This window comes from Bombyx mori, chromosome 7 (assembly GCF_030269925.1).
Source record: "Bombyx mori chromosome 7, ASM3026992v2".
NCBI classification, from domain to species: domain Eukaryota; kingdom Metazoa; phylum Arthropoda; class Insecta; order Lepidoptera; family Bombycidae; genus Bombyx; species Bombyx mori.
The window spans coordinates 5,832,514-5,849,153 of NC_085113.1; the positions used below are offsets into that span (position 1 = coordinate 5,832,514).

The window sequence follows — 16,640 nt, forward strand, 5'->3', positions numbered from 1 at the left end:
AATAACACGTCCGCGCACATCGGCGACGGTCGCGCGACTAATCAATTGTCACGGCAGCGTGATGTCTTCATCAGATGCCCGGGGACGTAACGCCCTGATTTTACACTAAACTTCTAGGTATAATACGTTTTCGTACGGTAAAGCTAAAGCTTTTTTCCTCTAGATGAGCGTCACTTTACTATCACTGACCTTGACGCTGATTATGTCGTCCAACAGCTGTCCTACTCTTGACAGGAACGCATGACTTTTTGGCGGTAGGAATACACAGGTAGTACCTACCCGTGCGGACACAAAATACGCAGCGTCGTAAGTTTATTTGATACTCATAGAAATTAATAATTCATGTTCATTCATGATTCTTAATTTTACCAATAATACCTAATTATTTTTATTTGGATTTTGACTCTTATGGTATGTGTGGATCGATCTCAGGTGCTAGGCGTGGTACGTGGATGGCTTAGCGACGTACCATATATTCCTGATATATTCATGAATCGTTCATGAAAATATTCGAATTCTATTGTAATTTCGATGATAATGTTTTGGTTATGTACCTCCAATATAAAAATAACAGAAGCTCATTTAAGTTTTATAATCATTATTAAAATGCCGCATAACAATATAACAACAATGATGACATAACAGACGGACGAAGGAGAAAACGGTTCGTTCAATTTATCTTCATGCCCAACGCTAACGTTTGAGACAAAGGCGTAAATTAACAAACACCTGAACAACGCCAGGAACGACCCTCGACACGCATGCGATTTATTTAGCGATTGAAAGTGACCACTTAAAGGAATCGCGACGCGAGGAGAAGCAACAAATTGAACAGGATCGGCAATTACCGAAGACAATGCGTGCGTGAGGCCGGCGCCGTCGCACGCAGTCCGAATTAGGCCGAACTCCATTTCGTACTATCTCTATCCTGCTTTCTCGTATAAAAAATCTCCACTGTCCGAACAGGACAGCCGAACTAAAGTGTATTGTATAGATTTTGCACTAGCTCGTTATCTGTACTGGGCGTAATTAGGGAATGTTCCCACGGAGAATAACTCGGTTCAGCCCTGGACAGGCGTATTTGTTACTTTTTTTTTTTGCTTAGTTAAATAGATGACTTGTGATTCCGAATTTTATGTATCTTTAGATATTAGAGAATTCTCTGAAAATCCGCCAGTCCTATCAGCATGGATAGATTGAAGCATGAACTTCTTACATAGTTTTTGCGAAGAGTAACTCACAAACCACCTAGTGTTGACTAGACACTGGCACCAATACTGGTGGTAAACATGATGTCGAAAGATTAATGGAATTAGCGGCTATTCTATTTTTGAGACTTAGAACTCATGTCTCAAGGTAGATTTACATTGTTGATGTATATAGGCTCCGGTAATCACTTAACACCAAGTTGACCGTGAGCTCATCCACCCACCGAAGCAATGAAAAAAAGCTACTCCTCTTGTGAAGAAGATGTAAACTCGTAAATTCTAACATTAGAGGGGTTTATAGCACTAGTACTAAAGGGAAGAATTCAGTATGAAAATAAATGGGATAATTACCACCGAATCTGTAATCAGAAAGTTATAGTAGTAGCTCGTATCTTCTTAGGAGGTCTTGTGGTGGTAGGACCTCTTGTGAGTCCGCACGGGTAGGTACCACAATCACGTCTATTTCTACCGTGAAGCAGTAATACGTTTCGGTTTGAAGGGCGGGGCAGCCTTTGTAACTATACTGAGACTTTAGGACTTATATCTCAAGGTGGGTAGCGCATTTACGTTGTAGATGTCTATGGGCTCCAGTAACCACTTAACACCAGGTGGGCTGTGAGCTCGTCCATCCATCTAAGTAATAAATGAAAATAATAATAATGATAAAGTCTCTGGTCTGGTTTTGAATTGTTCTTCACCTATAGCTATCGATAAAGAAAAGATACGTTATCTTAATTCTAATTCTAGCCGCTATTTCAGGACATTTATCATTAATGTTCTCCGTCTTCAATGACAGTTTATAGCAAATAACACTAGGGGAATAAGCGATAATTTCTATATTTATACTTCTAACGGCCGTCTGGTGTAGTGGTAAGTGACATGGTCACTACACAAGGGGGTCGCGGGTTCGAATTCCGCCAAGGGAGGATATTTGTATGATAAATATAAATGTCTTTTCCAGGGTTATGAATGTATCTTAAATATATATATGTATAATAAAAATCTTATATTTATTTCCGTTATCTGGTACCTGTAACACAAGTTCTTTACGAACTTACCACGGGACCAGTTAACGTGGCGGGATTGTTAGTAAATATTTATTTATTTATTATTATTTAATGACATTTGAAAATGAAACATTATTTTAATATATTTGAGGAACTAGTTACCATCGCAATACAATTTTAATATGTACGAATCATAAAATTATTTTATGAATATACATTCAAGCAGTTTGTCGTTTACGTAGGAGTCTATAAACCTTTCCGCCTTAACTTGTACCTGTCGTTTGAAGTCCGTTTATTAATCATTAATATGCATTGTTTAGATAAATCATTCGATTATTAATTGTAAAGTTTCATTTACATTGACTTTTGTTATGTTGCTGGACATACGATCGATTTTCTTTTCGTATTTAAGTGAGAACCTGGAATTGATTATACATTGTCATAAATGAGACAAGAAAATAATGCTAGCCCCCAAAATATATGTTCAATCAATATATGGTATAAAACACACATACCTATATATAGTAATAAATGAAATCATAGAGATGGAGTCTATAATCCAAAAGAAACATTTTAACCGTTTTAAGATTTCCCATTGTAAAAACAAATTGACTAATATTTATATTTTGTTAAGAATACTAAATAATTGTAATTTTCTGCATAATTTTTTTTCTTATAGAATACCAGCACTGGCTGTTAAGCAAAACTTTATAAAATATAAATTTAAATATCGAATGCTGTCATCTAAATCAACTGCCTACTCGGCGCGTAAACGCAACTGCCAATATTAATTTAAAACGAGAACATCGGTAAATAAATCGATTCAAATATCGGGATATAAATCGACCACGCCGATACGAATCGAATAGTGCGTTTTTAATAAGGCTTCTAGCAGAACTGACGAACGTGTGAATGAGTTTTATAGCCTTATAAGTTTGGCTGTGAGCCATGAGTATGGGCACGTCCCTTAATCATTGGTTGTCGGCAAAAGGGACTGTTCTGAAAATATATGTAACACTGTACCGTATCTCTAATGGCTGATTTCGATTGATTCAGTATCCGGTGGCGTTCATCGTCAGCGCCAGCGATTTTCGTCATTTTATTTGCCAAAACCGACTTTGGACAAAATTCGTCCAAATTTTTTTTTCCCATCCTAGATTTACATCTTTGTTAACCATTTAGCCAATTTATTCTATTAATTCAGTCCACAGGCGTCCACTGCTCGACATAGGGCTTCCCTCGCTACAACGATTGGTACCTGTGCTACTTGCATCTAGAGGACTTTTTATCTTATGGGATTTATCTATTCGTTGGTTTTAGAAAATAGCGCCACCCTATCTATTCGAAAATTCAGTAAAAAATGCATTCGGTTTAAAAAAATACGAAATTTATGTCGTTTCAATAATTCAACCACCAAAAAAATATAATTGGACCTTATTTTATGATGAAGTAGGTACCAAAAATGTGGATTCAAACTAACCTAAATTGCTACCTAATTAGCTTACATACACACACACGACTCGGTTAGAAGTCTGCATCAACACACATGCCAATGCATTTAAGGAGATGTCGACATGTAAAGTGTGACAACGCATCTTATGTCATTTATCCCGCTACCGAACAGACTAAATTATCCATAGAGTTTATCCATTAAATTCAGTTCAAACTATTCAAAATTTGATCAACTAACCTAGGCCTCTCTTCTCTAATTCTTCAATCTAACCTTCGCTTGCAAAATAATTACATTCACAATTAGATCCAACCTCACGTGATAAAAAATTCGTGAAAACTACAATCAAACGAAAACTTTAATTGTGACAAGTTTGAAGATTATTTATATTACTCACTTCTACAGTCCTATGTTTCCGGCACCAATAATGAGGGAGAAAATCCCAGCTCGGTGCCATTGAATGCAGTAATTTAAATAAAACTATGCAAAATTTTAAGTAATCGAATAATCGGACACCACATATTTGTCTATTTCTAACGCAGAGAGCCTCTTGTTTGGAGTGTATACTAAAAACCTGCTCTCTCAACACAGTTGAAACTTCGATTAAAATGTTATCGCTAAAACCTTAATTTCCTTAAAGTAATTTAATTCCAAAATAGAAAAATCAAGTAATAAGGAATATGCTGGTGGTAGGACCTCTTGTGAGTCCGCACGGGTAGGTACCACCACCCCGCCTATTTCTGTCGTGAAGCAGTAATGCGTTTCGGTTTGAAGTGTGGGGCAGCCATTGTAACTATACTGAGACCTTAGATCTTATATCTCAGGGTGGTTGGCGCATTTACGTTGTAGATGTCTATGGGCTCCAGCAACCACTTAACATCAGGTGGGCTGTGAGCTCGTCCACCAACATAAGCAATAAAAAAAAATGCTTCGTCTTCACTTTCGTCCATTGAAAAAGTTACTAAATTTATACCGGCAACCATGGAAATGCGATCATTAGCGTATTAAATAACGTACAATCGGTTAAGATCCGAGCCGTATTGATTGGGCTGGGCCGATTTCCAGAAATAAATAGCGTTGTATTTATAAAGTTAAGGCAACCACCGGAGATCCGGCGCGCAGATTACTTTACGTTCTTGTATCACTTGTAAGATGCTTTATTGCTGTGTAGTCGTATTGCAGCGAATTGGTCTATGAACTGTTTCCAAATACATACATAGATTATTATATTAGTGTTGTTTAATTGAGTTAACATTCTGGATGTAATAGCTATATTACAGTTACAATACAATTAAATCTTCGACCTCATGTCTCAAGGGGGCTAGTGCCGCTTACATTGCGATATGTGTATATGAGATCTAGTAACAACGTCACAACGCATAGGCCGTGAGTTAGTGCACCAATCAAATGGCAATTTTGACGCCGTAGACTTTTAGTAACAAAAAGACAGTATTTGATTTATGTAATATAAATAAACAGAGAAAATGAAAAAAGAGCTTTTTCAACTTACTTTTACAGTAAATTTTAAGACAATTCGCAGTATCGCGACTATATCTAAAATCGTAGAGTCAGTTTTTCATGTAGTTCAGATACAATAAGTTATTGGTGTTTAGTTCGTTTTCGGATTTATAGTATTGCCTCCACGTTAGCTTATCTCCCACTGATCCAGTGCGCTATGGACAAATCTCTGGCCGCTCCTATTCATTTGATTCTAAAACTGAAATAAGGCAAGAAGACTTACATGGTTAAATACCACTGTTCTGTTTATTTATACCACGAAGCAGTAATTTGTTCCTATTTAAATAGAATAACAATCCTTCCTTTGATCACACTTCAATTGAGGCTCCAAACTCACATCTGAAGATGGCTAGAAATATTAACGTTAAGCTGTCCATAAAGCCTATATTGTTTTGTTTTGCGGCTTATTTTAGAGACTTATTTGAAGGTAATTTGAACTATTTTTACGGTTTACTTTAAGCGTCGCTTCGAAGACTGTACAGTTTTCGTGAACGTATTCAAACGCTCGATGACGACTTCGTCTTTTGAATATTGTGCTAATTACCGTCATATTTCATTAATGGTGAACGGAGCTTTGTGAGCCGGAGGAATACCACCACTGGCTGTTTTTGTCGCGAAGCAGTTACAGTTTTTACTGGTGATAGGTCCTCTTGTGAGTCCGCACGGGTAGGTAGGTACCACCACCCTGCTTATTTCTACCGTGAAGCAGTAATGCATTTCGGTTTGAAGGGTGGGGCAGCCGTTGTAACTATACTGAGACCTTAGAATTTATATCTCAAGGTGGGTGGCGCGCATTTACGTTGTAGATCTCTATGGGCTCCAGTAACCACTTAACAACAGGTGGGCTGTGAGCTCGTCCACCCATCTAAAGAATAAAATAAAAATAAGTTACGCAGTCCAGTGTGATGGGCGGAACAGTCACAATACAATTGAGATTTAGACCTCAAGTTTCAAGATGGGTGTTGCCATTCACGCTGTGTTGTCTATGAGCTAAGAAATAAGTACCACTTTCAATTTATTTAACCTAACCTCGTACATATTGTGAGGAAAGCCTATAATTCCGAAAATTTAATATTCCAACATAATGTATATGCGAAACTTATAATGTTCTTACAGGCATCGAAGCATTTTATTTATTGACTGAGAATGGAATTTGTGGTCGGATTTCAGTTATCTACAATCTACAGAGTTTAATGGTTGCGAACTGATTAGCGATACATCGAGACTTCTTTGTTTTTTTAACTTATCAAAATATTAAAATGAACTTTTGGATTATTTTTTTAAAAGGCAGATATGAGACACTTCGGGTCATTACAATTACGTCTATTTATGCCGCGAAGAAAACAATCGTTTAGGTTGTCTAATGCAATTCTTGATCAAGTCTTTGATCTCACATCCCAAGGTTATTTGTCTTTGTGATGTCCATCAGATCTGGTAACATGAGAAAGACGCAAATATATGACTACCTACATAAAATAGCCAAAACATAACCGTTATTTATAACAATATCAATCTAAATACAACAATCTGTCTTCTTCTTTTTGCTCCTTTCCCACATTATTTGATCTCGGCGCAGCATGTCCTCTTACCATGCTGAATAGGAATTTGTTATGAGTTTTGCGACTAACCGCCTGCCTGCCTAACGTCAATCTTACTTACTACTTACTTATATCCAATATTCATTGCAACTTGTCATAGAGTGGAACTTTTTTGTTCCTTCGTATGTGTGTGGTTCTCAGAATTACTACTTGATGCCTCTGGTATGGTATATCTAGTCTGTACATCCGCATACCACTTATGACCAAACCAATAGATCAAAAGCGCCCGGCTGCCGAACTGTAAAATGGGCAAACGTGGATTTCGTCAAATTTCGCGAGTCGATAATTAAATCTACTTTTATCCTTTACGGGAACTGTAAAGTGGCTTCGGAAATAATATAATGATAATAGGCAACGCAAAATTAATCCGGGAATAATAAACCGGGAAAACGCTAGGTAGAAGAAGAAGAAGAATGAGAACATGTCCTAATATCCGTCGATAGCGCATTCAAATTTATCTACTTATCTATATCAAAACGAAAGTGTTTCATTTTCAAGCACAATCTCACAGTAATATTGTTAGTCGTGAGAATGAATTTAGGGTATGCCCTGATATGGCGTAATTAAAACAATATTTCCTGCTGAATAAATCATCAAACCCTTATCCCTTATGCGTTATTAGTTATATTTGCGAATATTAATTTGTACCATTTAAATGGAGAAATAGTTTGAAAAGGCCACAGAATTAATTCAGTAACATTGTTAATGCATTGAATGTAAATTGAAAATTTTATTAAATTCTATTGCATTACCTGTTATCCGCAAATAGAAACTGTACTATTGCCATTTCTACAAAATTATATGATAGATTGCTTAGTAATAAATCTGTAGTGGAGTAGCATGCCGGTTCGTACTTTGAGTTACGAACGTTCTAAAATTCTGCAATTTGTAGTTATATTTTTTTTCTTTCGATACGCTATCAAAATCTTTTGTTTAAACGGAATAAAGCCAATTTATAAATTCGTCTGAAACACGAGCGTCATTAATTATGTTGCTGGCTGGGTGGCTGAGAAAAACTTACTCCACTCATTTTGCTATCGTCTTCATCATTTTGTATCCCTTTCTCTCCTATAGTCTTATCGTTATTTTTTTGCGTACCGTTACGTCTTAAATTCTGAGCACCGTCGGTTAATTTTCAACCTTAAATCTTTTTCGCTACAGTGCAAAATATGCTGGAGGGGTTGTGAAATTTAATTTCTTTAACAACTGCGATAATATCATCGTCCCTTTCGTTGTTTTGCTCGGAAGCCTCCCCGGCGTTAATGGTGTTATCTGGACCTTCGGACGCAGCACCTCTCTGTATATTTCTTTATCTTGTCCACTCTGTTGGCGGTTGGCAATTTTTTTCATCCATTTGCTAATTTTGAAAATGAGAAGGCAACAAGATCACATCTACGCCAGATCGTAGATCTGCCGCATTAATAAAATTAACGAATGTTATTTTTGAATTAATTGAACGGGTCGTACTCGGAACTCCGTTATCCTGGATCGAATTCCTTCCTGGTAATGCTGTTTTTAATTTACCATTTTTAAAGCTGAGCTCAGATTAGCGGTCGGACTTGCGGGCGCCAGTAAATTGAACTGAATGTCGTAACTGTAACTTATTTAACATAAACGATAAATTTTAGTTTTGATCATGAAATTCATTATTTGTAAATATTGGTGTCGTAAGGCCCTGGTTTGCTCCTTTGGTACATAAGTGAATAATTCGTAATGCAAATACATTGACAGCACAATCCTTGCCATTTCCCAAGATTACTTACATTAAATTACAACATTTAGTTTGCTCTTAATATTTTATTCTTATATAGATAGTGAACAATATAGCAACTGATACACTATTCTGTGTTAGGATCATCAACCACGATGCCACTGAAATCAGATTTATTACAAACACAAATTATAATACCAATTATAATCTAAAAGTCAGCTAAAAACGACTATAGGACGAGAAAACCACTATTTCGTTCATACTTATAACCAGGGTTTAACTATACTGGTTGCATGTAAATTTGGAAAACTACAGGTACACATTTCAGCATAGTACATTTTTGTAAAATTTTTGCATCACATATTTGAGTAACGGTTTTTCCGTAAATTGACCAGCCTCATCCAGTTAAAGACGCTAATTTTATGAAATCTAATATGCGCTCTAATTCTGAGTTCTGAAAATATGAAAAATAAGTATTTTGCTTAATAGGTTTTTACATTTACCTATGTCTCCCTATATACTGAACCGAACAACATCTCCGGTCTTTATGTTTTTGTATCAAGGTAATATACTCTCAAGATGTCTTGTCTAAGCATAAGTTGGTTATTTCCTCCACTATTAGGGCTTAATGTAAGGAACACCATTACGCTACAATTCCGTAAATAAATTACCTCGGAGGGCCCCGAGCTCGTCCGTTCAACTTCGCGATTTTTTTTATTGCTTAGATGGATGGACTAGCTCACAGCCCACTTGGTGTTAAGTGGTTACTGGAGCCCATAGACATCTACAACGTAAATGCGCCACCTACCTTTTGATATAAGTTCTAAGGTCTCAGTGCAGTTACAACGGCCGCCCCGCCCTTCAAACCGAAACGCATTACTGCATAAAATATTGGAATGGTTTTGATAAGTTGCAATGAAATACTGTTCATTATCTTACTGATGTAGAATCACACGGGCACGGTTGAGTTGCGATGGCGCGCGCGTTGCCTCGGGCCAGAGGCGGGGCGGACGTATGCGCGGCCACCCCGAACGATGACGCCCAAGCACGGCTGAAACCATGTGCAAAATACTACAAGACAAAAAGCGAGAATTACTGAATATCTGCTATGAATTTAAAACATTGTTCACGTCCTATCTCGACTTTCGCGGCTTTTGTAACATTATTGTTTTTTTTTTCTACCTAGGTGGTAGTAGGACCTCTTATGAGTCAACACCGGTAGGTACCACCGCCCTGCCTATTTCTGCCGTGAACCAGTAATGCATTTCGATTTGAAGGGCGGGGCAGCCGTTGTAACTATACTGAGACCTTAGAACTTATACCTCAAGGTGGGTGGCGCACTTAGGTTGTAGATGTCTATGGGCTCCAGTAACCACTTAACACTAGGTGGGCTGTGAGCTCGTCCACCCATCTATGCAATAAAAAAAACTTAAGTTGATAGCCTTGAGAGACTATTTCAGCGTAACTTTAACTAGTAGGTGAGCTCACGGGGCTCAAACCTGACGACGTTGCTAAAACGAACCCTAGCAAGAGCCGTGCTTCGCAGAATCTACCATCGGATCGGAAACGCGACCCACTGAGAAGATCCGGCGAGAAACTCAGTGGGTCGTTATTGAATCCTTAGAAAATCAAAACTGTCTCGCATATTCGTATAATGAAACAAGAATTAAAGTTACTAAATATCCGCATTGAGGCATAATTTAAAACATTGTTCACGTCCTATCTCGACTTTCGGGGCTCTTGTAACATTATTGAAATTAGAAACCTTAGAAAATAAAAATGTCTCTCATATGCGTATAATGGAACAAGAATTAAAATTACTGAATATCTGCATGGAGGCATAATTTAAAACATTATTCACGTCCTATCTCGTCTTCCATGGCTCTTGTAACATTATTGAAATTAGAAAGCTTAGAAAATCAAAAATGTATCTCATGTTTGTGTAATGGAATAAGAATTTACACAACGTTTTACATTACACATACAATTTTACATGTAAACTTCACTTTTAAAAGCTCGCTCATAAAAAGTCCTGTGTAAATCATGCAACTAAAACTTCAAACAAATATAAGAAAGTGAGTGCAGAATTAGCGGCCCTGTCCGAACGTTCACCATGAACACACCTACCAACTAATCAAATCATTGCGTCATTAATATCCGACCAATCATTTTGAGACACGATAATTAAATCCCAAGTTGTACGGGAGAACAATACTGTCCGCGGAGGCCTCATTACATGAGGAGCTTAGGGCACATGTGTGATTTCACTCGTTATCTACAGTAATATATCAAGCGCTTGTCCAGTATTGTTAGTGACGCGACTCGAACCTCTATTGTGATGTGGTGATATACGAATATGATAGGAACGTCAAAGCTGTTTGTCGATAAAAATAATATTACATCAAATTTGTCGATAGAAACTAAGTATAGATCATAAACGGGCGCCTGACGTCAAGTGCTTATCAGAACTTATATCTCAACCTAAAAGCGACCTTCCTACCTTTGTCGAAAATATTGGGTCGAAGCTTTAATTGAATTGTATCATGATTGTAAGAGTCACAAATATGACTGAATAGCGATAGAAATAGGTAGAATGATCATAGGCTTACAATATGCCTTATCACTAGCAGGTCAAATTAAGTACTAACAGATAAACATCCTTCACAGATGGCTTGGACTTTATATTTGGGTCTGCTTAGTCTATAGAGGGAGTTTGGGTGTCTCTGTGTTTTATACCGCATATTCCAAAGTGCCGTATGGTTTTTTTTAAGATAATCCCATCATGACAGCTATGACATATAGTAACTTTGACTGACAATGTTTTGAAAAGAGTAGTGTGAGGCAGGCAGCGGCTAGGCTATACACCTGGTATTGCAGATGTTCATGGGAGACGCTGAACACTCATCAACTACCCGGTAACTTGTATGCTTATCTGCCTACTAAAGCTATTAAAGAAGTGTGATTAATTTCAAGGTCAATTCCATTATCATTTAAGTGCTTTTAGTAAAGCAAAAGTTCTTTTACGACGTCCTTTTTCTTCATAAACTTCTTGTCAATCCCATCTTTAAAACACCACAATGAATTTCTTTACAATAATCTTTGCTCATGTCATCGACACATAAACACTACATTTTATACTAAAAAGTATCGACACTAGATTTATCGATATACATGTTATCGAACAACTCTAGAATGCTGTTGTTACACATTGTGAGTGAACGAGAGTACTTACGGACACAAAAGGCTTGTTACGTAACATTTATAATACATTGTTACAAAATGTAACGATCAGGATTCTACTCGTATCGATAGGTATTCGAAGATCTCGACTATAATGTAACCTTTAAATGAAAAGAGTTCACACAAATGGCCTATGAAATGAATGCAACAACCCAAAAATTAGCGATAAGAAATATCCCACGTGTTGTGATTGTTAAGGAAAGCAAGCATCCTTTTCCTTGTTGGAGGATTGTCTAGTTCTCCGTTAATTCGGCAAAGTTTCTAAATAAATAATTGATCTTAACGCGTGTTTCGTGAATAACTTCTACGCGCTAATTCGTCGCGTCATTAAATTTATTTCGCACAATAAAACTGAGTCAACAAAGCAAATTGGGACTGATATTTGTCTCAAATTGGATAGCGTCGATAACGTGGTGTCCACCGGCTCCAGTATCCGCTTCAAATATCAAGTTTTCCGTACGAATACGTACCACCATTCTGCTAACAGTTGCCGCGAAACTGTCCCAAAAAAACAATTGAATTATCGACTTCATGCCTTTCATATTGTTATGTCTATAGATTCTTTTACCTGCTTAACACATGAGGGTCGTTAATCTAGATACAAAAACAGTTTTCTTACTTCCTCTAAATGTGCACTTAAGGATTGATTGGAATTTCATTCCCCTTATTAAATAAAAATTTAGACATTAAAATAAAGTCACTCTATCAAAAGACCCGTCCGAAGTTGTAAACTTTATGAAATTGAACTCAACTAATCGGTATTAGCGAGAGGCTATAAATCTTTATGTTAGTCTCCAACTGGTGTACCGTAAGAATCCCAATTGGGGCATTATTCTTGTTTTCATAAAGAATATTAGCAAAATTTTTACAAACTTAGCAATACTGTTATTTTTTTTAATTATTTTCAGTGTCATTATAATGTTATTTGCATTCAAAACAAATCGGTTAACATTATTTCATGACATGAACGGATACAGTAAAAAGTTTAACATAAACAAAACTATGTGATATTTTTTTCAAAATTAAAACTTAAAATTTGATCCCTAAAATAAAATACGACGTTTCGTAAGCCATAAATTGAGATAATTATACCACATTCACTTTTTCAACCATATCACTTTGTTTCATGATCGATACAAAATTTTGTTAACAAAAATCCAGCAGAAAAATAACTTATGCAAAGGTCCTTTTAAATATAAGCCTTTAATGGTAAAAGTGTCAAGATAATTTCGTATAATGCCTTCATTAGGGTCTTGATGCGCATCAGAACTCATTACGTGAATCGATCGGCACGCGGGCTATGTCATCTCGGCACGCGATACACTATTTAAAATATAGTACAATTACCGTTCCTATTTTTGAAATTATTTCAAATTCGCCCCCCGCGGCGTTGCGCCCGCGCCGCTCAGATTGGCAGAGTGAGTGACGTTCGCCGTCCTTATAGGTCGATAAGATTTGACAGATAAGCCCGGGCGGCCCACATAAAAGCCTGACGTGTCGTTTCCCGGGCCGTTTACGACTTGTAAAATTTCAAAATTGTATAGCTATAACAAAAAAAAGTATAGTCGTATCTGAACCGGCCGGGCCGTCCGGGATCCTATCGCATCTATCACATGGGAATGAAAACATCTGTCGACATTTTGCTTTGTCTGGATAGTCTTTTACGTGTGCGCGCGCATCGGTGAGACGCTTCGATTTTGTTGAAGTTGCTAAGTCGATCGCCGCCGGCTCGCTTCAAACATTGTTACGAGCTTGGGCGCATCCTGACGCGCGCAAAGAGATCCTTTTGGACATTATCGGCTCCTACGCTTGTGATGCGAGCGCATACAATGGTCCCGGCCGAAGTCCGATACTGTTACGATCAGCTTTAGGAGTTCCCTGTCATACATATCTACAATCTCGGATACAAATTGAAATTTGGTCCCGTTACAGGTCAATGACTTCATTTACAAATAAACAAATAAAAAATTTAACTCGTACCATCACATCATTATAAAAAGAGATCGGTGTCTTATGGACACTCGGTTGGAACGGTGTTCCTTTTGCTATATCTTTTTTTTTTTGATTGAGTAATGATTAAATAAAAAATAAAGAGACAGCATGAAATAATTAAACGAATCATAAAGTGTGAATAAATGCAAATCAAGTTGGTATTGCAGATCAATTTGCGGAATACATATTCGTGAAAAAAATATATCACTATTTTATAATCAACTTTTTTTTAAATGACGCCTAGTTGAATCGATAGAAAAAAGATTCACTTTCTCAGGTGATCGGGAAGTGCCTCAAAAATTACTGAAAATATATCGTCTTCCCACATTAAAATTGTATAATCTCAAAACTTACTAATTTTAAAGGAGAGTGTTTTAAAAGTTTAACATGTGATATTTTTAATATTATTCATCTTTACAACATAAATTTTTTATTTTTTATCAGATACATTATATGTCTTTTAAAGTAAGAAAAAATTATGTATTAATTTTGTTAATAATAGTCAAAATATAGGTAAACTAAAAAAAAAACTAAAACTAAACTACGCTCTTTTGACAGTATTTATGAGAAAAATACTGGTGATACCAAATGATTCCGCATATTAACTCAATTTCAAATATTTTTGGAAATTGTACACTTTTAATGCGAAAAGACGATATGTCGGTTGTTGGTGTCGTTTTTCGTTCTTACACTTCTTTCGGTCTAGCCTCTAAGTCTACAGATAAAGCGATAACTAACTCTGTTTCAATAAAATAAACTGATGTTCATTGAAATACTTTGTTCGCGAAGTATGAAAAACACTTTTCGTACACAAGATCATCATAGAATTATCGCAAATTATTGAATTATTCCAAAACGTATTTCAACACGTCATCTCTAAATCTCTTACAGGCGGAAGATTCTGTTCGTTCTCTCCTTGCATCGAACAAGTACAAAGGACATGTCTAGTTCTTCAAGAGAATGGCTTCCAGGACATCAACACTATGGAGATATTGCAGAGGGAGCTTAAAGTCACTAAAAGAACGATACCCGTGAGGGACTTATCATTTCTGAAACACAAAGTAAGTTAATTAATTTATACTAGTGGTCGCCCACCGGACGAAATTCGACCATATTTATTGATTAAAATTATAAGTTTGAACATTATTATGGTTCTATTATCAAAGACTTTACTTCTATAATCACAGATTTCGTCTAAGGCAAACAATATTAATCTATTCTTAATTTGACTATAGGCTTTAAACACTAATAATAGTTTTACAATAAACAAAAGAGTCTATGTGTCTGTGTCAAATACACGTTAGTGTGTGTAATGTTTCCTTTATTGATTTAATGTATTTTTAATGCATAATTTAAAAAATATATTAACTTCCTGCACTCCTTCTCTATGTTCTCTATAAGTGTGGGAAATGTCATACTCATCCGTCCGCGAAATTTTCGTAAAAAGTTGTACAAAGTTTTTGCTTCACGTATTAATATATGGATTTCTAGTTTCACCATAACGTTTTTATTCTTGTAGAGATTTAATATAGATCAACTGCAGTGACGACTACGGTCCATACCGGGCCGTTATAGCATCCACCCAAACACGACAAAGCTTAGAAGTAATATATGTATTTATTTCTTTATATATTAACACATTGACTGCTGTGTAGGTCACCGGTGCCCTACACGGGGCACTGAAGTAATTATGTCGATTTCTGTTACTAAGCGCTTGAATTGCATAACTTTGCCTTCTTTTGTTTTTAATGTATGTTTTAATTTGTCTTTTAGATCTCTTAGGAATAGATTGATTCTTAGTATCTTCGGGTTCGTCTTTTCTCGGATCTACTAAATATTCCGGCGCCTTATATATATGTATACATATATCTATTGCCCTATCCTGTATCAAACAAACCAAGTATGTAAAGGCCTTTGAGTGTCTAAAATAAAGCAATCATCATTCGCCAAATTTTAATACTATATCAGCATTAACTTGGCTATTAACTTGGCTAATGCGTTTCGGTTTGAAGGGTGGGGCAGCCGTTGTAACTATACTGAGACCTTACAACTTATATCTCAAGGTGGGTGGCGCATTTACGTTGTAGATGTTTATGGGCTCCAGTAACCATTTAACACAAGGTGGGCTGTGAGCTCGTCCACCCATATAAGCAATAAAAAAAATATATAAGTATAGCATTTCGGGAGGCGTATTAAATTCACAAATCGACGCAAATTCTTATCTTTTACGTATTTGGATTGTTTGATCCAGGATAGGGCGAGTTATATCTCTCACAGTCGCCACTGAGCTTGGAAATGTTCGGATCTTTTCGTCTAGTTCTTCCCGCCCGTCTTTCATAAGACTTCCCTCCGTGTGCCCAATGATCCAATGAAATAATTCGTTATTCTTATATTTTCCAACTAACACTAAACTTACTCATGATCGTTACGCGAATATTGCATTTTTACATGCCTAAAAAGGTGATGATTTACAAAAAAAAAACAAATTGGCGTAGTTCTTCACACGTGATATGCTTACCAAGATTGGCAATGAATTGCGGTAGGCAGCGGCTTGGCTCTGCCCCTAGCATTGCTGAAGTCCTTGGTGACAGTAACCACTCACCATCTTATATTTGATGATGCTGATGATGATGATATTTGATTATACATATTTGATGAGCCGTATGCTCGTCTACCTTCAAGTGCAATAAAAAAAATGTGTTTTTTATATACATTTAATAAGCATATATTTTACAAGGTACAGTGTGAGTAATTCTAATTTAACTAAGAGCGCTTGGCATCAACTCCGTTGACGTACAACGTTACAGCCCTTCGGAGAATCGATCACCGGCTAACGAGACGATAATTGACAGCGTCACTTAACCAATACTCGTGTACTAAAACCCGATAAAACCATTGGTTTAAATTCTCATCGAA

The 16,640-nt window shown here is 36.6% G+C and overlaps 1 protein-coding gene across 1 annotated transcript in view; it reads left to right on the forward strand.

The window, feature by feature from the left end:
* LOC101738675 (tRNA (adenine(58)-N(1))-methyltransferase catalytic subunit TRMT61A) overlaps nucleotides 1–16,640 on the forward strand; it is a 96,454-nt gene that overhangs the window by 22,412 nt on the left and 57,402 nt on the right. The window contains exon 5 of the mRNA XM_004931232.4: nucleotides 14,616–14,785. Within this exon, the coding sequence (XP_004931289.1) occupies nucleotides 14,616–14,785 (170 nt within the window). The remainder of the gene's footprint in view (nucleotides 1–14,615; nucleotides 14,786–16,640) is intronic.